The 24,672-nt window shown below is 43.4% G+C and overlaps 1 protein-coding gene across 1 annotated transcript in view; it reads left to right on the forward strand.

Moving 5' to 3' along the window:
• The window catches only part of UCHL3 (ubiquitin C-terminal hydrolase L3), a gene marked incomplete at its 5' end in the record, with an annotated part of 156,971 nt that overhangs the window by 67,098 nt on the left and 65,201 nt on the right, over nt 1-24,672 (forward strand). The window contains one exon of the mRNA XM_063952949.1: nt 3,894-3,941. Coding sequence (XP_063809019.1) covers nt 3,894-3,941 — 48 coding nt within the window. The remainder of the gene's footprint in view (nt 1-3,893; nt 3,942-24,672) is intronic.

The following is a 24,672-nucleotide window of genomic DNA, read 5'->3' on the forward strand; positions in this document are numbered from 1 at the left end:
AGAGGTCGAGGGAAGAGACAGCAACACGCAGCTCCTTCCCAGGAACAGAAGCCCTCCCCGGCTTCTACAAAAGCCTCAGCATGACGCTGGGGCTTCTCAAGCGGACTCGGGGACGGTGGGCGGTCGTCTCAAAAATTACAGCGCGCAGTGGGCTCACTCGCAGGTAGATCCCTGGATCCTGCAGATAATATCTCAAGGGTACAGGTTGGAATTAGAGACAGATCCACCTCGCCGTTTCCTGAAGTCTGCTTTACCAACGTCCCCCTCCGAAAGGGAGACGGTTTTGGAAGCCATTCACAAGCTGTACTCTCAGCAGGTGATAGTCAAGGTACCTCTTCTACAACAAGGGAAGGGGTATTATTCCACTCTTTTTGTGGTACCGAAGCCGGATGGCTCGGTAAGGCCTATTCTAAATCTGAAGTCCTTGAACCTGTACATAAAGAAGTTCAAGTTCAAGATGGAGTCACTCAGAGCAGTGATAGCGAACCTGGAAGAGGGGGACTTTATGGTATCCTTGGACATCAAGGATGCGTATCTCCACGTTCCAATTTACCCCTCACACCAGGGGTACCTCAGGTTCGTTGTACAAAACTGTCACTATCAGTTTCAGACGCTGCCGTTCGGATTGTCCACGGCACCTCGGATCTTTACAAAGGTAATGGCCGAGATGATGATTCTTCTTCGAAGAAAAGGCGTATTAATTATCCCATACTTGGACGATCTCCTAATAAGGGCGAGGTCCAGAGAACAGCTAGAGATGGGATTAGCACTGTCTCAAGAAGTGCTAAAACAGCACGGGTGGATTCTGAATATTCCAAAATCCCAGTTAATGCCGACAACTCGTCTGCTGTTCCTAGGGATGATTCTGGACACGGTTCAGAAAAAGGTTTTTTCTCCCGGAGGAAAAAGCCAAGGAGTTATCCGAGCTTGTCAGGAACCTCCTAAAACCAGGAAAGGTGTCTGTACATCAATGCACAAGAGTCCTGGGAAAAATGGTGGCTTCTTACGAAGCAATTCCATTCGGCAGATTCCACGCAAGAATTTTCCAAAGGGATCTGTTGGACAAATGGTCAGGGTCGCATCTTCAGATGCACCTACGGATAACCCTGTCTCCAAGGACAAGGGTGTCTCTTCTGTGGTGGTTGCAGAGTCCTCATCTATTGGAGGGCCGCAGATTCGGCATACAGGATTGGATCCTGGTGACCACGGACGCCAGCCTGAGAGGCTGGGGAGCAGTCACACAAGGAAGAAACTTCCAGGGAGTATGGACAAGCCTGGAAACGTCTCTTCACATAAACATTCTGGAACTAAGAGCAATATACAATGCTCTAAGCCAGGCAGAACCTCTGCTTCAGGGAAAACCGGTGTTGATCCAGTCGGACAACATCACGGCAGTCGCCCATGTGAACAGACAGGGCGGCACAAGAAGCAGGAGTGCAATGGCAGAAGCTGCAAGGATTCTTCGCTGGGCAGAGAATCATGTGATAGCACTGTCAGCAGTGTTCATCCCGGGAGTGGACAACTGGGAAGCAGACTTCCTCAGCAGACACGATCTTCACCCGGGAGAGTGGGGACTTCATCCAGAAGTCTTCCACATGTTGGTAACCCGTTGGGAAAGACCAATGGTGGACATGATGGCGTCTCGCCTCAACAAAAAACTGGACAGGTATTGCGCCAGGTCAAGAGATCCGCAGGCAATAGCTGTGGACGCGCTGGTAACGCCTTGGGTGTACCAGTCGGTGTATGTGTTTCCTCCTCTGCCTCTCATACCAAGAGTATTGAGAATTATACGGCAAAGAGGCGTAAGAACGATACTAGTGGTTCCGGATTGGCCAAGAAGGACTTGGTACCCGGAACTTCAAGAGATGATCACGGAAGATCCGTGGCCTCTACCTCTAAGGAGGGACTTGCTTCAGCAGGGTCCCTGTCTGTTTCAAGACTTACCGCGGCTGCGTTTGACGGCATGGCGGTTGAACGCCGGATCCTAAAGGAAAAAGGCATGCCGGAAGAAGTCATTCCTACTTTGATTAAAGCAAGGAAGGAAGTAACCGTGCAACATTATCACCGAATTTGGCGAAAATATGTTGCGTAGTGCGAAGATCGGAGTGCTCCGACGGAGGAATTTCAACTAGGTCGATTCCTACATTTCCTGCAATCAGGATTGTCTATGGGTCTCAAATTGGGATCTATTAAGGTTCAAATTTCGGCCCTGTCGATTTTCTTTCAAAAAGAATTGGCTTCAGTCCCTGAAGTCCAGACCTTTGTTAAGGGAGTGCTGCATATACAGCCCCCTGTGGTGCCTCCAGTGGCACCGTGGGATCTCAATGTGGTTTTGGACTTTCTAAAATCTCATTGGTTTGAACCACTAAATAAGGTGGATTTGAAATATCTCACTTGGAAAGTGACCATGCTTCTAGCCCTGGCTTCTGCCAGGAGAGTGTCAGAATTGGCAGCTTTATCTTACAAAAGCCCATATCTGATTTTCCATTCGGACAGGGCAGAACTGCGGACTCGTCCGCATTTTCTCCCTAAGGTGGTGTCAGCATTTCATCTGAACCAGCCTATTGTAGTGCCTGCGGCTACAAGTGACTTGGAGGACTCCAAGTTACTGGACGTTGTCAGAGCATTAAAAATATATATTGCAAGGACAGCTGGAGTCAGAAAATCTGACTCGTTGTTTATATTGTATGCACCCAACAAGATGGGTGCTCCTGCGTCTAAGCAGACGATTGCTCGTTGGATCTGTAGCACAATCCAACTTGCACATTCTGTGGCAGGCCTGCCACAGCCTAAATCTGTAAAGGCCCACTCCACAAGGAAGGTGGGCTCATCTTGGGCGGCTGCCCGAGGGGTCTCGGCATTACAACTTTGCCGAGCAGCTACGTGGTCAGGGGAGAACACGTTTGTAAAATTTTACAAATTTGATACTCTGGCTAAGGAGGACCTGGAGTTCTCTCATTCGGTGCTGCAGAGTCATCCGCACTCTCCCGCCCGTTTGGGAGCTTTGGTATAATCCCCATGGTCCTTTCAGGAACCCCAGCATCCACTAGGACGATAGAGAAAATAAGATTTTACTTACCGATAAATCTATTTCTCGGAGTCCGTAGTGGATGCTGGGCGCCCATCCCAAGTGCGGATTATCTGCATAAATTGTACATAGTTATTGTTAACTAATTCGGGTTATTGTTGAAGGAAGCCATCTTTCAGAGGCTCCGCTGTTATCATACTGTTAACTGGGTTTAGATCACAGGTTGTACGGTGTGATTGGTGTGGCTGGTATGAGTCTTACCCGGGATTCAAAATCCTCCCTTATTGTGTACGCTCGTCCGGGCACAGTACCTAACTGGAGTCTGGAGGAGGGTCATAGGGGGAGGAGCCAGTGCACACCACCTGATCTGGAAAAGCTTTACTTTTTGTGCCCTGTCTCCTGCGGAGCCGCTATTCCCCATGGTCCTTTCAGGAACCCCAGCATCCACTACGGACTCCGAGAAATAGATTTATCGGTAAGTAAAATCTTATTATATGTAGAAGTTGTAAGTAAGAGCTGAATTATTGTGCATGGAAAGACGATGACATGAGTGGTTAGTCCTCTCTCCAAAAAAAGGTATAGGACCATTAAGAATATCCAGCAATAATCAGGTGAATCCTTTCATAAGGTGCAATATAGTGGAATCCAATCAGTGTGTGAATGTCTCTCCTCCCAAATTGCAAATTATATATATAAAGAGCTGTCCTATGTACAGAATATATTATGTTTTTGTGTCCTGAAAAACTAATTGTATTTTCGCTTTCTTGTACTGTACAAAGTCTGTCTGTGGCCTAGCTTATTGTGGTGTACCTTGCAAACCGTTATTGTAGCTATTAACAAAATTTGTTTTGCTATTCTGTTTCAGAGTATTCGGGTTACACATGAGAGCAGTGCTCAGGAAGGACAGTCTGAGGTAACTGAGGGACTTTTTACTTGGGTCATAATTTCACTATGGTTAATACATTTTCATTGAAGGATCACTGCATCTAAATTAAGAAATGCTTTTCATAGATAACTGATTAAAAAATGTGAAAAAGGTCATTCCTATGGCAGGACACTCAATGTGACATGACTAATAGCAGAAAAAGATTCCAGTGGCCTACATAGTCCATATGATGTAAAACCTCTCCACTTTCATACACGCGCCTGTTTTACCTGTGGGAAATAATCCCCTCATATTACAGTGGTTTACTGACAAAGGGAAGGTGTGACATCATCATGGGCTCAGTATGATTTCACTTGAAGCATGGCAGGTACTGCGGGCTGAGAAGATATCAGAGCAGAGGACAGAGGATGCATGCCTTTATTCTTTGGTCATATTCTGCACAGAGATGATATAAAGATATTCATGCATATGGGGGTGCTGTGTCTCATAAGCACTTAAGAAATCTATTTGTTATGGAAAAAACTTTTGGTCATAATAATAATAATAATTTCATTTATAATGTGCTGGTTTTTCCAACAGGTTTCAAGGCGCAGGTTATAGTGCTTTAAAGAATTTTTCAAAATGTTCCGTTTCAGGGCTTAGATTTTGTAAACAATGTTGCAAAATCCGTTACAAACAAAATTGGTGTAACTCTACCGCGCACAGCTAAAACATTAAATAGAGGGTGAAACCATGTGTCTGTAGTACAATATGACCAATAAAAAATGAAGAAGGTCTTTATGGACCCTTCATTTCTAAATGTACAGTCTTCACAATATCCAACGTCCCTCAAAAAAATCAAATAAAAGAACTATCTTGTAATAGATTTCACTGATATCTATAGTTCTTTTATTTGATTTTTTTTGAGGGACGTTGGTTATTGTGAAGACTGTACATTTAGAAATTAAGGGTCCATACAGACCTTCCTCATTTTTTATCGGTCATATTGTACTACAGACACATGGTTTCACCCTCTATTTAGTGTTTTAGCTGTGCGCGGTAGAGTTACACCAGTTTTGTTTGTAACCTATTCTGTTTGTACCTCCACTGCAGCCGCTAGGGCGCAGTAGTTTGCTAAAAATCCATTGTTTTTCCTGTAATGTTGCAAAATCAGTTTATTATTTTGATAGTTAAGATATTTATTCACTTGGCCACTGTGTCTCTATAAGAGCCTTGGGGTGTTTTGTGACATTGTATAGCCACTGTGTAGCATTACCCTGAGCTCTCACTACTGGAAGGTAAACACCACATTGGCATACATAGATTGCCATGAGTTCTTGTGGCATTAAAGCTGGGTGCACACTGGGACGATATGTCCCCAGCGGATATGTCTGCCTGAAGGGCCGACTTCGGATCCTGGGTACACATTGAACATTGTGATGAAGGTTGGAGAAACCTTTCGCTCCTTCCTTCATTACACATGCCACGGCTGCTAGGTTTCATTGTGGAGCGCATGAAACCATCACTAGCAACTGCGGGCGCCTGCGTATCAAGCATACAATATGGGTGGTATTCAAATGATATATCACGCCCAATCTCTTTTCTAAAGTGATCCCTGTTATCGCGCATATTGCGCCCATAGTAATCAGGTTTAGTTGCATAAAGGGTTGTGCCCCCTCTTTACCACAGGGGTAACAAGCTGAAATGATTATATCACGCCAGTCAGCAGAAACAGAATGGGTGTGGAAGGGAGTGAAAAGCATTGAATACCACCCACTGAGCGATATGTCGTTCCGAATTGCCCCAAAACAACATTTTGGGCCAATATTTTCTCAGTGTGTACCTGGCTTAAGAAGCCAAAGTATATAGAAATATATATACTATTGAAGTCTGCTTTGAGCGTTGGCAGTGGTTATACAAATCTGTTGATTTGATATAGTTGCGATCCAAGCTTATCTATTGCTTGCAGTACAGAGAAAAACAATTCAGGTTGAAAGAGGGAAGTTACTTGGATAACAACGGCAGCTCTACAATGTAGGATGATGAATTGTTTTAACTTCCACGCTTGAATCAGGAAGATGATATAGGAAGGGAAGTCTGTATATGTATTGTCAGCCAAGAGGAGAGATGTAAAACAGGTGATTGTGTTGGGAAAACGTGTAAGCTGTATGGCAAGCCTGGACAACCTGTGGCTCTCCAGCTGTTGTGAAACTACAAATTCCAGCATGCTTTGCCCAAGAATGCTAAAACTATGACAGGGCGTGCTGTGTTGTGTGTGTGTGTGCAGAGCCACAGGTTGGGCAGGCCTTCTGTATGGAGTGAATTTGAGGGTTGGTTAAGCGTATTTTACCGAAATATGAACTACATTGTTTAGAGTTAGTGCATTTCTAACAGGTATCTGATTCTAGTGGGCAATCGTTCTACACTGGAGCTTTGAGTGACAAAAGGCTCATTTGTAATATGCTGAACAGCGCACATATGTAAAATGGTAAAATGCTGCATGTAGTGTTTTTATTTTGAAATTAGCATTATTGCTGTCCGTTCAGATATTGCTAGGGGCAGATCCACTTCCACAAACTTAACATAAGAGTGCTGCTCGCTCCCATTGGTGGAAGAGCCTCTGCAATGAATTAGTTTCTCACAGTTGGGCGATATTCGGTAAGCGTTGCATAGGAAGAAGAATGCAAGTGTACTGTAGTTTGAGGGTCGGGTAATGGATGTGTAAGGCACATGTCTCCACCATGCTGCTTGGTGCCTATTTCCTAAACCATTCACATGCTTGAGCTGCAGGCCAGAGATTACCTGGTGAGACACACATTCTCAGGCCGGGCAGGGTGTCCACCTTTCCCTGCAGGGGGAAATTGTTCCCAGACTAATATCATTTAGATATTAGTACTGAATAGTAATTCATAGTGTTTGGTACATAAATTCTGTCTATTGTTATGCTGAATTACTTACAAGGCTTTGTAATATTATCATTCTTATTATTATTTAAGGAACAATTAACACCACTGTTCCTCATTTATATATATCGGAGACCCTGCCTCATAAATGTGTTATATTTAAATGTTTTTGTATGCTGAATTTAATCTCGCCAGTATGCACTCCTAAGCTGGGTACACGATTATCTTAACGCTGTGGCCGATTCTGATGGATCGGAACGCACTTATTTACAATAGTCTAGTGTATACCCACTAGATTGTCAATGATACGCGCTCCCGCGTGTCGCTAGCAACATCCTCTGTCAGCTGTACATGCAATCTGGGGATGTTGATAGCGATGCCATTCTGCCAAACAACATGACCCTGCCAACTCCACCCCCCCCCCCCCCCCCCCATCTGCAGCTGGCCACATAAACAAGCGTGTATGCACTTGCCGATGTCGGCAGCCCACCAGGTCACGTCGCCGTTGATATTGCCAGGTGCACATATAGAAGAGTGTATTCAATTCTTGTCGGAAACTGCCGTCTTGTCGGAAAGACGCCAGTTTCCAACAGGTTTAAGTCGGAAGGGGTTCCGACCGATTCGAAGACTCTTGGGGTTTTTTTCAGACAAGTCGGGAATTCCCGACTTGTCGGAAAACACGTGGATTGTCGGAATCTATGTGTACTGTTGGAAACGCTGCCAAACCAGACAGGTTTTAGCCCCGCTTCCGACAATGTCAGTCCGACTGTGAAAAAAATAAGTCGGCTTGGCATTGTCGGGAACGGGCCAAACCTGTCAAGTTTGGTCGATTTATTGAATACTCACATGTCTGATCCTTTCCGTCGGAAAGGACCCGACATAATTGAATATACCCCATAGTGGTTACCCAGCTTTAGGAACGTAGCTTTTCTGCACTTGACACTACTCTAGGCTAGATGCCGGAGTCTGGATGACCTGCTTACATCTTTTTGGTTAACAGGGTTGTAACTACAAGCTTGCTTTGTCATTTCAAAGTCTTGCCCTGCATAATCATGCGTTTTGTCATTATTTGTGAGATGATGGGCAGAAATAATCCACACACTTTATTGGTTAACGAAAATGGCAGAGTAAGTTTAGATGTTGCATTTTGTATGCATATTTTACATACAATATCTAACCTTTTTACACATATATATATCTATATATATATATATGTATGTGTGTGTATATATATATATATATAATATGTATATAGATAGATAGGTAGAGATATATTTTTTGTTGTCTTTTTTTGTTTGTTTGTTTGTTTTTATAGCTGATTAATTTTTGGGCTAATTATTATCACTTTATTTTTTTGGGCCCCAAAACAATTAACCAGGAAGCGTGAAGTTGTGATGGACACCTTGGGAACTTTATGAAAGTGGAGTAAAAGAGCAATATAGTACTAGTTATTTGAGAATTGGAATTCCGGAATGGTGTTTGGAATTGTAAAATAGCTAGAAATCCAATCTCCTATGTGCGCTGTTTATTTCCTGCTCTTGTTAGCCAGCATGGTTTAAAATTCTCGAGACTGCATATTTCCTCTTATTCAAATGCTGGAAATGTTTTGTGGTTTAAAATGTGTTTTATGTGTTGTGGCTTTGTACAGCTATCTTGCATTCTTACTGTACCATTACAATGGCTGGCCAAGCCTTTGTGTGGGCTGTATAACCTTTGTTCAGCAAAAATGGAGACTAGAAGAAAAGTGTTGATTTAACTTTAGCTTTTCAAGCTTTCCTTTTTTGCGTCACAGACAGAAATAAAATAATGATTTATACATTAGCTATTCTATAATGTAAAGGTATGGTATCTGTTATTCTGGGACCTGTTACGCTGAAATGTAAAAAAGGAAATAATTGCTGTTACTTGATTATAATGTTGTTCACACCGGTGACGTAGTCACTGTTTAGCATGTTTTATACAATCCTATAATAAGGAGGCAAATGGCATTAATAATCTTATCAGAGGCAGAACTCTGGGAGGCAACGGCGTCATCTGCCGCCGGGCTCCTGCTCTGAAGGGGGCACCTCTCCTCCCATTCTGTGGCACCATTGAATTAAGTTAATTGATACCTGCTGCTGTCTTTTCAGTGGCCGACTTCTTCACTGGTCCCTGCACCTTACACATCACACCCCCTTTCAGTGACGTGCGGTGGGGTGAGGCAGAGCCTTTCCTGTCATACTTACGTTTAAACCAGAGTTTTGATTGAATAATATATATGAAAAATACTAATAATTTGTTTGAAATATCTTCTTTGTATTATTCTAATAATTTTTGTAGCCCAAACTCTGGAGTAAAAAGTCTATGGCAGGTGAGGCAGTGCCTCACCTGCTTATCTTTTCCGCACATCTCTGATCAAAACTCACCAAATTTCCAGGAGTTTATACTGCTGCACCTGTGTATAATGCCTAGATGTACCTTTTGGCTTATATATTGCATGGTAATCTGGCCCTGGGGTCAGCCAGTGCCTCCTGATCCATTTAGCTCACCGCACGTCCCTGCCCTCTTTATTATACTGAATATACACATTTTACAAGTATCATACCCAGGATTAGAAACCACAACCTATTACACTGGAAGCAGACAACTTACTGATGAAGTTGTTTGCTCCTGTATAGGAAATATGAGCATTTTAACTATATGAAGATACTTCTCTGACAATTACACGTAACTTCATATAGTTAGAATTCTCATGCTTCCTCTACAGGAGCAAAAAAACTCCATCAGTAAAGTGTCTGCTGTTAGTGTAACAGGTCATGGGTTCTAATCCTGGGTATGACTGCTAAGAAATGTGTGATTTAAAATAAAAGACAATTAAATGTATTAAATACAGTATATACATTTGTTTCAGAACACCACACACACATACGCACACATACATACATACATACATACATACATACATACATACATACATATATACGCACACATACATACATATATTTATCTTAATATAGGAAATAGGGGGGCACCAATATTTATCTTGCCTCCGGGCAACTGGGACGAACTTACGCCACTGAATCTTATGGTGCAGAGGTTTTCAAACTCCACCATTACAGTCAGGTTTTTAAGGATACCCATGCTTGTGACTTAGGGCAGGGTTGGAAAAAAGGTGAAAAAAAAACACAAAAACCGGTTATTTTGGTTTAAACAAGTTTTTGGTGGGTTTTTTTTTTTTTTTGTCTGTGCATTAATCTTTTAATGGAAAAAAAATTAATCTTGCTTACTATATTAATACTGTGTAATATTGCTTTATATTACAAACATCGATTGACCTTGTTTTAATGCTTTCTAACATTAACAATCCAAAGTTATTAGGCTTTGATATGATTTATTTTACATCTTTCAGTTGTTTTACTGCTTATTATTACTGTTACATCTGAATATATGTAGGTAGTCTAAACATATTAAAACATGTGAAGTAAGACATTGAAAATAAGAATAACAAGTTAATGCTAAGCATTAGTCCTGCTTGTTACTTATAATTAATTAAATCTGAATAGTTACGCAAAAGACATTTCAGAGGAACACTGGGAATGACGCTGGCATTGAACATTTTGAATAAAAACACTAGTTTTTTTTTTTGTATATTAGGCTTTTTTAAGAAGACATGGTAAACAGCCCAAAAAGAATATTTGGTTTAATTAAACCAAGGCAGTTTAAACTAGCCAACCCTGCTTAGGTGGTCTATTTACAGTAAGACAAAAAAAGAGTGGGTCCCAAGGACCACTCACTATCAAAAATTGGGGTCCTACCTTACCTTTTCTGGGTCCCATCAGAATGAAGGTTCTCATATTAATCTACCAATTTAAACAGAAATAATGAAAGCTACAGTTTTTTTGTAAAGCATTCTATAGTTTTATTACACTGTATTACAACATATTAGGAGCTGTGGGACAAGAAGCTAGCGTTGGCACTGTCCATAATAATGTGTCCTATGCATGGCGTAACAGTACTAGCACAGTAACTGTCTGGGTCGGATTCAGTATGATATCCCGATGGACGGGATGCCGGCGAGCGGCATCCTGGCCATCAGAATCCTGACAGCCCCTCCAAAAGTACCCTAACCCTCCCCGCTTAGTGCCTAACCCTAACCCTCCCCGCTTAGTGCCTAACCCTGACCTCCCCTCATAAGTGCCTAACCCCCCCTCATTGGTACCTAACCATAACCTTCCCTGCACCCTAACCTTAACCCCTCTTCTAATGCCTAAACCTAACCTCTTTCCCCCCACTCCTCCACGGCAGGACGCGAGCGCGTCCCGCTGGAAGAACGATCAGGATTCCGAGCATTGGTATTTTATTGCCGGTATCCCGAGCTCTGTCAGGATTTTGCCGATGGCCTTATGCCGTTGTTTGGGACTCCTGCGTCGGTATTTCGACCGCCGGGATCCTGTCCGGCGGCATTTTAACTACATCCCTCTGGGGCAAGTATTGAAGAGGGCACTTATGTGTTACACTGCATGGAGCTGAATGTTGTCCCTCTTGAACAGACTTAAACAACCTGTGGCTCTGTTGTGGAACTACATGTCACACAATGCCCTGACATTCTGTGCCTCTGGCTGGCGGACACGCTGAGGCGTGTAATTCTAGAACATCTAGAAAACCACAGAGCAGTGAAAGAACAGAGATCACTGTGGTTGGAGTTAGTATCCTTTACATTGTACATCTCAATAAAAGCCGTCTCCCTAGGGCTGTACAACATAGTCGCTGCATTACTGTAATGTTTTTGGACATCAGATGGCAACTAAAGTATGAGCTTTGGGGGTGATACTGGATCTGATGCATGTATTGCCACCACTTAGCATCCAGACCCCACCCCCACGGGAAAACTATGCACACAGACACCCCCCACCAGAGTGCTGAGCATCCAGACACCCCTTCCCCCAGCCACAGGGACGCCGACTGTACGGATCCCCCCTCCCGCCCGCAGGAAAACTATTCACACAGCCTCCCCACCCGGGAACACCAGGCCCATCATAGTCCGTCCGTCCCCCCGGAGCGCTGAGCATCGGGACCCCTCCCAGCCGCAGTAACACAGACCACACACAGATTTCCACCGCTAAGAAAACACCCTGCTGCGGGAGGACTCTGTCCCCATCACCTCCGCACAAAGTTTTGTCGGCGCTCCACCAACAGTGAAATAACAGTCACTGCACATAATCTCACCCCTGCTGCGGCTGCCACACCAGGACCGCCAAGGCTCCACCCTACCATTTTTATAACCAGAGAGCATCCGATTGGCTGTAGCGGAGCGCGTCCCCATGGACCCGCCCACTTTTAAAATGTGAGTCCCTGGTCATCAAAACAGGGTAAAATACGCGCAATAGCGCGTTTTTGCTAACACTGTATTTACTAAGCCTTGGAGAGAGATAAAGTCTAGAGAAATAAACAACCATCCAAGCAGCTCCTGTCATTTTTCAAACAGCCTGTAACATGGCAGTTAGGAGCTGATTGGCTGGTACATTGTCTGTCTCCACAGCTTAGTAAATAGACCTCTTTATTAGTACCTCAGTCAGTTTAATTTAACCATGTGGACTTAAGGATTGATATCCTTAAAACCTGGACTGTAATGTCAGAGTTTGGGAACCTCAGTGATGGTGGCAGTGTTTTATTAATGAATCCTGGAGCAAAACTGATTATATTCAGGGCAATCATATATTCAAGGGGCAATATTAATTTTTAATTCATAATGAAGTTCCTGTTGTACATATTTGTTTACACCAGCTAACCATTCATTAATAATGCCCCTTTAATATAATGAATATTGCTCAATAATATTCAACCTTCATTTTTGCCCCTAATAAATGAATAAAATAATATGGCCACCAATAGAGAATTATTAATATTACTGCCTTCTTAAGTAATACATGGTTGCCCTCATTATAAGAGTATTGTGATTGCCCTCATTATAAGAGTATTGTGATTCCTATCATTCTATGTGGTGAGATAGTTATGACGTTTTTGCAGCTGGTGTTTTCGGGCAGTGATGACCAAACCACTTCGTTGTCAGTGGTTTAGGAATTACCATCCAAACCACTGTATTGCACACCCACCAATTTGATGGTCAAAAACGGACGATGATGTATGTTTCACACAGCCACCAAACATATCCCTTAGTAAATATACCCCTAATCATGTATAATAGATTCCATGCATGTATACTCCATACACTCCTCTTCTGACTTCTGCTGGCAAATAGATAATCGTTAGACTAGCTTTCTATCAGTACTTATCTTTGTGAACCAGTAAATATTAGTTGTAAAGAAAACATGCTGCCGCTACAATATAACAGTTAATTTAACTTGTATTAGTACTTGAAGACTACATAACTAGTGTTATAATACAAAATGCATAGTACAGGTGTCTTCTCACATTCACGAATTGGCTGTCCTGTTTCTGTAACAAACTGATCCAAGCAGGATTTCTCAGCCTTTTTAGATGAAGTACTTCATATTGTGTATCAATATACCCCTTAGAGCAGTCTTTCCCAACCTCGGTCCTAAAGGCACACTAACAGTGCAGGTTTTAGTGATATCCAGGCTTCAGCACAGATGGTTAAATCAAAATAACTGAGCTGTTAGTTAAGTCACCTGTGCTCAAGCATGGATATCACTAATACCTGGACTGTTGGTGTCCCTTGAGGACCGTGGTCGGGAATGCCTGTCCTAGAGTGTTAACCTATTTTCCAAATACTCTTGAAGTAATCCTTTGTCTCTATAACAGAATTACTACCTAGTGTCCCCACTGCTACAAGCAACCGTTTCCAGAGGTGTAGTATGGTATGCCAGCGCTGAGCTCGCCACGCTGTGGGCACGGTGGCGCGCTACCCGCGCCACGCTATTTATTCTCCCTCTAGGGGGGTCGTGGACCCCCACGAGGGAGAATATCTGTCGGTATGCCGGGTGTCGGGATTCCGGTGCCGGTATACTGTGCGCCGGGATCCCGACATTCGGCAACCTGAAGACCACCCGTTTCCAGGGATCAACTTACAGCCCCAGTCTTAAATCAGGGCCGTGGCAAGCCATTCACGAGCCACAGTCCTGATACCATAGCTTTAAAAGTTATTCCATGAATATTTTGTTTGAATGTTTTTGTTACTTTTATATATTAAACCATTAGTTTGACTTTAAGTGATTGAAGTACCTCTTGAATTTCTGTCCTCTTGGCTACGTGTAGCACAGGTTGAGAAACCCTGATTTAGAGACGGCAGCACATAACTTTCCTAATCTGCAGACTTATTCCTGTAGTTGTGAGCCAATATTTCAAAAGGCTGTTTTCCCCAAATGCTTCTGGAACAAGCAGACCTTATGTCTTCTGTTCTGTACTCTGATCAGACACATACAGCTGGGAAATCCGGTTTAGAAGTGAATCTTCACTTTGTAGAAAGCAAATGCTATCATTTTGCCTGAAGCCTGAAATGGTCTCATTATCCTGTGTTCTGTATTTTCACTCTGCACAAAAGGTTCTTTCAGAGAGAGCGAGAGATGTCAGCCCAGTTTTACAGCACAATGTCATGTTGTTATAATGACATTGAGAATATTAAAGTGACTATATGACCTGTGGTAGCCAGCTATGGATACTTAGGATGAGATTAACTGTATTTACTGATCAAAATTATTTATAGTATTGTGTAAGGTTTTTCCAATTGTGAAGTGACGCAAAGAATGTTTGACACGTTAGCCCAACAAAGGAAATGCAGTAGAAATAGTATGTGCACTCAGGTTAGATAGAAAGGGTTAGAGGTTAGCCTACACATACTGTCTGTGCATTTTATGCACTATTACTGGCATAGTCCATTTTGTAATTGAATTGAAGCAAATGCTAGGACATAAATACTACGGGGCACATTTACTAAGGAGCTGTTTGTCAAAACCTCTAGTTTGTTTAGCATTTATTCCTGCAATGGGGCAGCTTTGACAACCTCTTCAGAACTCTACCCCAAGGACTGGCCAAATTATTGGATCTTGAATAAAACTTGTTTATGTATGGAAATTGTACTACAGCCATCAGCGGATTTAGAGTCCAGGCTGATCCTAGGCACATTATCGTCCAAATCGAATCACATTGCGACTAAGAGGCATTTTTGGGTAAACAAAGTCTTATGGTTCCTGGTGCGCCGAGAGGGGTTGTTTGGCGCAACTGCAGCAACAATGCGTGAGGGCACATCTGTATGCTAGTGCAAATGTCAAGTCCATCACTGTTTCCACCACTGCACATAACTCTAGACATACAGTATACATTCAAGTTCACATGTCAAAAATGTAATTAGGAACTCGGTGGCTTGACCACTGGATACTGCTGTTCCATTAGATGCATTTTCATATGGAAAATGTATCTATGTTCAGCTTACTGTAGTATTTTATATGTGTGTATAAATAATTATACATAGTGCGCAGACATTTAAATTGCTACTACAAATCACTGTTAAGGGCCCCATACACTAGAACGATTTTGCTCAATTTCAGCTCAATTTGGTCATTCGGGCCGATATATAGGGGGAAATCGTGCATTTTTGCTGTGTATCTGATCCAATCCAATCCGATGCGCGTCCCCGTGAGCGTCTGGTCTACTCCTCCAGGTCGTTGGTGCTGCACACGTTATTTGTCGTGATCAAATGAAATTGTTTGGAATTGAACGGAAAAAAGTGTGGTTTTTGTGCTCGTGATATATTGCATGCCATCTATAGTAGGAAGGTTGACTGGCATTCTCAGACTGTATCTGATGGTACCTGGGAATGCGTGCTATACATCCCATGCGGTATATAGGCACTTGACATATCGTATGCGATGTATAGCATGCTCAAAAAAGTCAAATTTACAAAATCATTTGGAATCTTATGTAAACACTCCCGGGAAGCTCCCAGGAGAGTTCAAGGGAAATCGCCCCGACTTCAGCCTCTAGACATATCGTTCTAGTGTATGGGGCGCTTTACTCTAGGTCAACGGAAATTGACAGAGCTAGAAGGTGCAGTTCAGGAAATACAGTGTACAGGTTGAGTATCCCTTATCCAAAATGCTTGGGAACAGAAGTATTTTTGGATATTGGATTTTTCCGTATTTTGGAATAATTGCATACTATAATGAGATATTATGGCGATAGGACCCAAGTCTAAGCACAGAATACATTTATGTTTCATATACACCTTATACACACAGCCTGAAGGTAATTTAATACAATATATTTAATAACTTTGTGTATTAAACAAAGTTTGTGTGCATTGAGCCATCAGAAAACAAATGTTTCACTATCTCAGTCTCGCTCAAAAAATTCCGTATTTCTGAATATTTGGATATGGGATACTCAACCTGTACTTAGATGTTTTGCCTCACTGCCAGTTTTCTACCAATAAACTGTTATCCCTTACATTCTAGTGACTGTTCAATACTACTGTAGGTTTATCTTAACGGTCTAATACAGCTACAAGTTTCTATAAATAAAAGCATGTAATAAAATGTATATATCTATAGGTAAAAGTTTTTATACCTTGGCAGATGTTTAGATTTCACATTTGTATATACATTTGCTCTATTTAAGAGTGAAAGTTATTCTGTTATCACCATTTCAGGCTCACAAGAGACCTGGCTTGCATTGTGTTTTTTGGATTCCTGCACATGTGTGCACTTCGTGTGCCTACAGTATGTCACATACTCTCAGCATGGAGAGTGCAGCTTAACCAGTACTTCAGATACCACTGGATGAATCATGAATACAGCATGCCCCCTATTACTTTGTATTCACTTTTCACCCAGTGAGCCACCTCTTCTATCAGCAATCTTTATAAAATGAGTGTAGCTAACATATCGTAATGGATATTGTGCAAATTTACATATTATGTTCTATTTAAATATTGCTCAATCACAGGAGGAAGAATAAATGCATACTGGTGGTCATTCCGAGTTGTTCGCTCGCAAGCTGCTTTTAGCAGCTTTGCACACGCTAAGCCGCCGCCTACTGGGAGTGAATCTTAGCTTATCAAAATTGCGAACGAAAGATTAGCAGAATTGCGAATAGACACTTCTTAGCAGTTTCTGAGTAGCTCCAGACTTACTCGGCATCTGCGATCAGTTCAGTCAGTTTCGTTCCTGGTTTGACATCACAAACACACCCAGCGTTCGCCCAGACACTCCTCCGTTTCTCCAGCCACTCCCGCGTTTTTCCCAGAAACTGTAGCGTTTTTTCGCACACACCCATAAAACGGCCTGTTTCCGCCCAGAAACACCCACTTCCTGTCAATCACATTACGATCACCAGAACGAAGAAAAAAACCTTGTAATGCCGTGAGTAAAATTCCTAACTGCATAGCAAATTTACTTGGCGCAGTCGCACTGCGGACATTGCGCATGCGCATTAGCGACTATTCGCTCCGTTGCGACAAAAAAATAACGAGTGAACAACTCGGAATGACCCCCACTGTCCTTAGCAAACACCTTTTACGGCATTGTCCAGCTTTTACACTAACCTAGAATAAAAAAGCTGCATGCAATTAAAAAATTTTTTTTTTTTCATTGGTTCCTCTCAGGCTGCAGCGCGCAAAACACTTTAATTACCCCAATAGAGGAGAGGGGCACGTTTAGCCTTTTATAAGATTGGGCCCTGATAAACATGAGGTCATCACGTTTGCTTGATGACCTAATGACTGCTGTGGCATGTGCACGCAACACTGGATTTGCACAGCAGACCCTCTAGCTCCCATTGTGCTTGCCACACATTAAGTGTAACATGCGTGCATCGTAGTGATGGGACAGAAGAGGACTGGAACAGAGGTAAGTATAATGGGAGGGAATATATGATAAATTGGACCATGATCAAAATTCGATACTCATGTTTGTGTAGTGACCTAATTCCGGCTGCAGCATATACAGATGTGTCCTCATAAATCTAGCCTCAATACACCATGCACCGAGCGATGCCTGGCATGAGTGAGCCAGCGGTTCTCGGGCAGCTCTGCTAATGATGGGAGTCTTCTTTTTTTTGCTAAAAATGTCTTATTCACGTTGCTATGTGAATAAGTTGCACAAGCATACTCTGCTAATTAAAATGTAATGCTGCATGCCTATATTCGGTGAGCGGCTGCTGCTGTACCTGCATAAGAAATGCTACTTTCCCACTCTCCTTAACAGCAACACACCTCTCTGGCACTACGCTCACTCCTTACCCACCACCATCTTAGCTCAACTTTGCCCATGTTAGTCATTGAGGCTGTGACCGCCCCACCTCCTCCTGTCCTTAACTTCCACTGCCTGGTGATTAATGTATTCACCAAGGTCATCCAAAGAGAACTGCACCATTTCCTTCGTGAATGGATGCAACCAGACTCGACTAATGTGCGACGTCCAGGAGGGAGGCGATTTTGTCCGCTTCAAACTTCCTTATACATCAGAAAAGAAAAAAGTGAGGGAAGTGAGGCTTGCAGTAGTGTGCCAATCGACCAGCTCCACTTTCCGGGAGCCTGGAATGGATCTCCATTGCCAGCCTGATGATGTGCCAGGGATGCATGTGGTCCAATCACAGGGTGAGGAGTACGGGGTGTGGCGTCTCTCACCAAAAGACACACGTGGAGGGAGAGCAAAGTGATGACGAGAGAGTGCGAAACTCAAGGATGGGAGATGTGAAGGTGGAGGAAGAGAATATAGCTGAAAAGAAGAACCTTAAGCTAGTGAACCCACAAATGAGCAAAAGCATTCACAATTTTGATGGTAACCTTTGTAAACTCCTGTCTATTAGCAAACAATTGAATACCCCCCCTGAGTTTCTTAAAAATTCTGCTTAGAACAAGATAAACAAAAGGTATGGTGATGAAAAGAAAAATGACTTGACAGAAATGTTTTTGCGCCGATAATACAACTAGCATGTATACTAACTAGGTTACCATACCTGAGATAAAACTACTGAGGAAATAGTGTGTGACACTTGGATAATCCTCTAGTTACTGCAGGTGAAGGTTCATAATACAGCTTGTCCAATAAACTGTGTTGACAACCTCCATCTGCACCAGTTTACAAACTCCATGCTTTGTAACCCTGGAGGGTTGTGGGACTGCAGGTGTTTTTGCAGAGTTAATGCCTTAAATGATGCATGGGCTTTATCCAAACAGTATCTAGTCTTGTTGCTTTCAGCAACACCTGCAGTGTCTCCCAACTGGAACTGTCTCGCCTTACCATGAAAGTAGATTTGCACCATATATAGAGTGCAGCTATGAATAAACTCTTCTATACAGCAGAAATGAATCATATGTTTGAGTTGGTTTTCTTAGAAACCTACTATTCAGTGCAGATATTTCTAGCTGACTGATGGCTTATAAAATGAAGAATGCTTCTGAACGCGATTCTGCAGTTGCTAGATAATGTGTTGGAATGCTTGTAATCCCTGGTTATTGTTGTAACTCTTTTAACGTAGGTGTAGGCAGAAAAAAACAACTTGACTGAGTAAACATTTACTGTTTCAGTTGCGTGCTTTTCTTTTATTATGCAACTTGAGAGGAAGACATTTGCTTTTCTTACTTCTTGAATACCAGATGTCTATATACCTTTTAGCCATCTCAGATGTACACTCATGTTTTGTGTATTGCGTTATTGAGTGATGTTATTTATGATGATCTTTTGAATGGATATATCAAGTTGTAAAAAATATTTTCTTATCTGTTGCCTATTTTTCTGTTTAATAGGTATATTCTCTAAAGCCCTTAAACTGCCCTTGTGCTTTGATGTCATTTAGTCACATACTTGTTGTAGGACACACATTCATTGAGTTATTAGTGCTCTGTAAATGATCTGGGATACAGAAGACTCCTCAAATTAATTCATGTACAGTACATTGTGTCTTGAGATTGCAGATTTCCAGTGTAAAAAAATAATAAAACAAATGTTGGATACATTTGAGTATCTTGTACCATGCTTACCTGTCTTCCTTAGGTTCAGTTATCTGGTGGTGGACAGGGTTCTGCTTGTTTGTCCACATATATTTTATCATGGGAAGCTACAAGCGCTGGTTTAGTCTATCACTGGACCACTAACCCGAGAAGTACAAAGCACAGTAGCCAAGGAAGTAGCGGTGAACTATGCTCCCACTACCCTTGCCAACATGGGAATCCGGTGGAAGGTGTCCAGAGAGGGTAAGCTCCCGCTGCCCCTAGTTTATAGAAAAGTTGTCGACTAAGGTAGTGGGCACGCTTTCGCTTCCATGCACTTTTCAATGGTGGCTGGACTCTATGGGAGGTCATGCCCTGTGGCAGCGCCACAGTAAGTTACCTCCCGCAGCAATAATGTATAGGGACACATCTTTATAGTACATTTGACGTAAAGTCCTAAAGTCTCGGTCATCTAATCTTGATAATGATTTTAGGGAGCAATTAAAGTTGATAGTCCGTAAGATACAGCATGACAAGTAAACCTATAAGCTTTGGCCAAAGTCTTCAGCACGCTAGCGTGTATATGATCACATATATATATATATATATATATATATAAATATATATATATAAAATTATTATTATTACATTTTATTTATAAGGCGCCACATGTGTTTCGCAGCGCCGTACAAAGGACAGTACAGGGAGACAAAACATAGCATTACAGTAAATAATTAACAGAAATAGAGTACAGGTACTGTAACATAGAGTGCCACCCATTCTCAAGACATAAAACAGCTAAGATGTAAGTATTGAGGGAGTGATCATCATACTACTAGAGGCTGGTGGCCATAGAGGGAGATGAGCCTTTACTAGCAGGGTAAAGATGGTCTTTGAGTAGTGGAGAGCTGCGAGTGAAATGTGTCGAGACGAGGGCTTAGATAACGAGAGGAAAGAGGGCCCTGCTCTGAAGAGCTAACAATCTAGTGGGGTGGGGTAACAGACAGATGAGAAGAGGTGCAGGCAAGCGGGAGTTAGCCTGATGGCAGTATGTAAGCAAAGCTGAGATGTTCACGGCATGAGGCAGGGGGGTGGAGGCGCGGCTTCCGGACTGGGTTATGCATCGGGAGGGTATGCTTTGATGAATATGTGGGTTTTTAGTGCCCGTTTGAAGCTTTGCAAGGTCGGGGAGAGTCTAATGGAGCGGGGGAGTGCATTCCACTGAAGGGGTGCAGCACGGGCAAAGTCTTGAACACGAGCATGGGAAGCAGTGACCAGGGCGGTGGAGAGGCGACGGTCATTGGTTGACCGTCGGGGGCGGGAGGGAGTATGAAGGGCGAGGAGGTTGGAGATGTAGGGAGCAGTGGAATTAGAGATGGCCTTGTATGTGAGGGGGAGGAGTTTGAAGAGGATTCTGTAGGGGAATGGGAGCTAGTGTAGATTTTGGCGAAGGGAAGTGGCAGATGTGGTGCCGCGGGAGAGGAAGATAATATAATGAGAGAGATTTGGTAAAAGGTCCGACACTCTCACAAACTAGTATGACAATGTGACAGGTGCCCTACCAACTCCTGGCAGGTGTAATGTAGAAAGAACGTAATGGTTGGCACTCCAGACAAGAAAAGCGAAAGGACACTAGGACACGTGTAGTTGTGGTCGACGATAAAAAGGGAGACCGCGGTCCCTGAAACGTCAGCCACAACTACACGTGTCCGTGTGTGCTTTCGCTTTTCTTGTCTGGAGTGCCAACCATTATATATATATATATATATATATATAACAAGCAAAATGTTCCTATTAGAGGTGGTGAAATATCAGTCCAATCCCCCAATCATAAGAACAGGCGGCACTCCTGGGTCTTGGTGAAAATAAATTCAAGTGTATTGACAAAATCAATAAGAAAGATGGCACATTACGCCAACGTTTCAGCGCCGCGCAGGGCGCTTTTTTCAAGGCTGTGTGCTGTGGCTGCGGCGCTGAAACGTTGGCGTAATGTGCCATCTTTCTTATTGATTTTGTCAATACACTTGAATTTATTTTCACCAAGACCCAGGAGTGCCGCCTGTTCTTATGATTGGGGGATTGGACTGATATTTCACCACCTCTAATAGGAACATTTTGCTTGTTATTCATCACCTCTGTGGAAGGCACCCGGGCAGATGTGGATTTAACAGAGTGCCTACCAAACCAAGTTCATATATATATATATATATATATATATATATACATACTCACTCACACACATGCACACACACACACTTCCATAGTGCGCTTATAAGTGGTAGAATGACATGAATTCATATCTGAAAGATCACACTTGAGAATTCATAGTGATAATACATTTTCTGGAGAACAGTTATTGCTTTCTTATAAATGTGCTGTTCTTGTTATATTGCCAGTCCGATCCCATACTGGGTAGTAAGGCAATCCTGTGGAGATGCCCTCTCCACCAGAAAGAATAACCCAAATAAAGTAGGGCTAAATATTAGAAAATACCAAATATTTATTTACAATGTTAAAACATAATTTAATATACTTTTAAATACAATGTTTACAAAAACAAACAAAATCAGTGGGGCACAGCCAATCCAGAAGAGATGTTATTGTAACCTCCCTCCACCTTATTCAGGTGTGAGCTCAGGGTAGGGCCTTCATCGGACTGAATAATGGGCTTTAACCTGGTAAGCCTTGCTTATGCTGAGATCGGTCTCTCTAAACATCAGAATTTACCATTATTATATCATGTATCTGTGTCCTTTTACAAGTGAAACATGTTATTTCTCTGACGTCCTAGTGGATGCTGGGAACTCCGTAAGGATCATGGGGAATAGACGGGCTCCGCAGGAGACTGGGCACTCTAAAAGAAAGATTAGGTACTATCTGGTGTGCACTGGCTCCTCCCTCTATGCCCCTCCTCCAGACCTCAGTTAGAATCTGTGCCCGGCCAGAGCTGGGTGCTCCTAGTGGGCTCTCCTGAGCTTGCTAGAAAAGAAAGTATTTGTTAGGTTTTTTATTTTCAGTGAGATCTGCTGGCAACAGACTCACTGCTATGTGGGACTGAGGGGAGAGAAGCAAACCTACCTGCTTGCAGCTAGCTTGTGCTTCTTAGGCTACTGGACACCATTAGCTCCAGAGGGTTCGAACACAGGGCCTGACCTGGATCGTCCGTTCCCGGAGCCGCGCCGCCGTCCCCCTTGCAGAGCCAGAAGACAGAAGAAGAACGATGGGTGAGACCCATCCTGAATTTAAAATCCTTGAACACTTATATAAAGAAGTTCAAGTTCAAAATGGAATCGCTCAGGGCGGTTATTGCAAGCCTGGAAGAGGGGGATTTTATGGTGTCGCTGGATATCAAGGATGCTTACTTGCATGTCCCCATTTACCCACCTCACCAGGAATACCTCAGGTTTGTGGTACAAGACTGTCATTACCAATTCCAGACGTTGCCGTTTGGTCTCTCCACGGCACCGAGAATATTTACCAAGATAATGGCCGAAATGATGATACTCCTTCGAAAGAAGGGAGATATAATTATCCCGTACTTGGACGATCTCCTCATAAAGGCGAGGTCCAGAGAGCAGTTGTTGGTCAGCGTAGCGCTCTCTCGGGAAGTGTTGCAACAGCACAGCTGGATTCTGAATATCCCAAAGTCGCAGCTGATTCCTGCGACGCGTCTGCTTTTCCTGGGCATGATTCTGGACACAGAACAGAAGAAGGTGTTTCTCCCGGTGGAGAAGGCCCAGGAATTGTCATCTCTGGTCAGGGACCTCCTGAAACCAAAACAGGTGTCGGTGCATCACTGCACGCGAGTCCTGGGAAAGATGGTGGCTTCTTACGAAGCAATTCCCTTCGGCAGGTTCCATGCAAGGATCTTTCAGTGGGATCTGTTGGACAAATGGTCTGGATCGCATCTTCAGATGCATCGGTTGATCACCCTGTCCCCAAGGGCCAGGGTGTCTCTGTAGTGGTGGCTGCAGGGTGCTCATCTTCTCAAGGGCCGCAGGTTCGGCATACAGGACTGGGTCCTGGTGACCACGGATGCAAGCCTCCGAGGATGGGGGGCAGTCAATCAGGAAAGAAACTACCAAGGACAGTGGTCAAGTCTGGAGACTTCACTACACATAAATATACTGGAACTAAGGGCCCTTTACAACGCCCTGAGTCAAGCACAGCCCCTGCTTCAAAACCACCCAGTTCTGATTCAGTCAGACAACATCACGGCGGTCACCCATGTAAACCGCCAGGGTGGCACGAAAAGCAGGATGGCAATGGCAGAAGCCACAAGGATTCTTCGATGGGCGGAGAATCACGTGCTAGCACTGTCAGCAGTGTTCATTCCTGGAGTGGACAACTGGGAAGCAGACTTCCTCAGCAGGCACGACCTCCACCCGGGAGAGTGGGGACTTCATCAAGAAGTCTTCACACAGATTGTAAATCGCTGGGTACTGCCACGGGTGGACATGATGGCGTCCCGCCTCAACAAAAAGCTAAAAAAAATATTGCACCAGGTCAAGGGACCCTCAGGCGATAGCTGTGGACGCACTAGTGACACCGTGGGTGTACCAGTCGGTTTATGTGTTCCCTCCTCTTCCTCTCATACCCAAGGTACTGAGGATAGTAAGAAAGAGAGGAGTAAGAACTATACTCATCGTTCCGGATTGGCCAAGAAGAACTTGGTACCCAGAACTACATGAAATGATCTCAGAGGACCCATGGCCTCTGCCTCTCAGACAGGACCTGTTACAACAGGGGCCCTGTCTGTTCCAAGACTTAACGCGGCTGCGTTTGACGGCATGGCGGTTGAACGCCGGATCCTAACGGAAAAGGGCATTCCAGATGAAGTGATTCCTACGCTGATAAAAGCTAGGAAGGATGTGACAGTAAAGCATTATCACCGCATATGGCGGAAATATGTCGCTTGGTGTGAGGCCAGGAAGGCCCCAACAGAGGAATTCCAGCTGGGTCGATTTCTGCACTTCCTACAGTCAGGGGT

This window comes from Pseudophryne corroboree, chromosome 2 (genome assembly GCF_028390025.1).
Source record: "Pseudophryne corroboree isolate aPseCor3 chromosome 2, aPseCor3.hap2, whole genome shotgun sequence".
NCBI lineage: Eukaryota > Metazoa > Chordata > Amphibia > Anura > Myobatrachidae > Pseudophryne > Pseudophryne corroboree.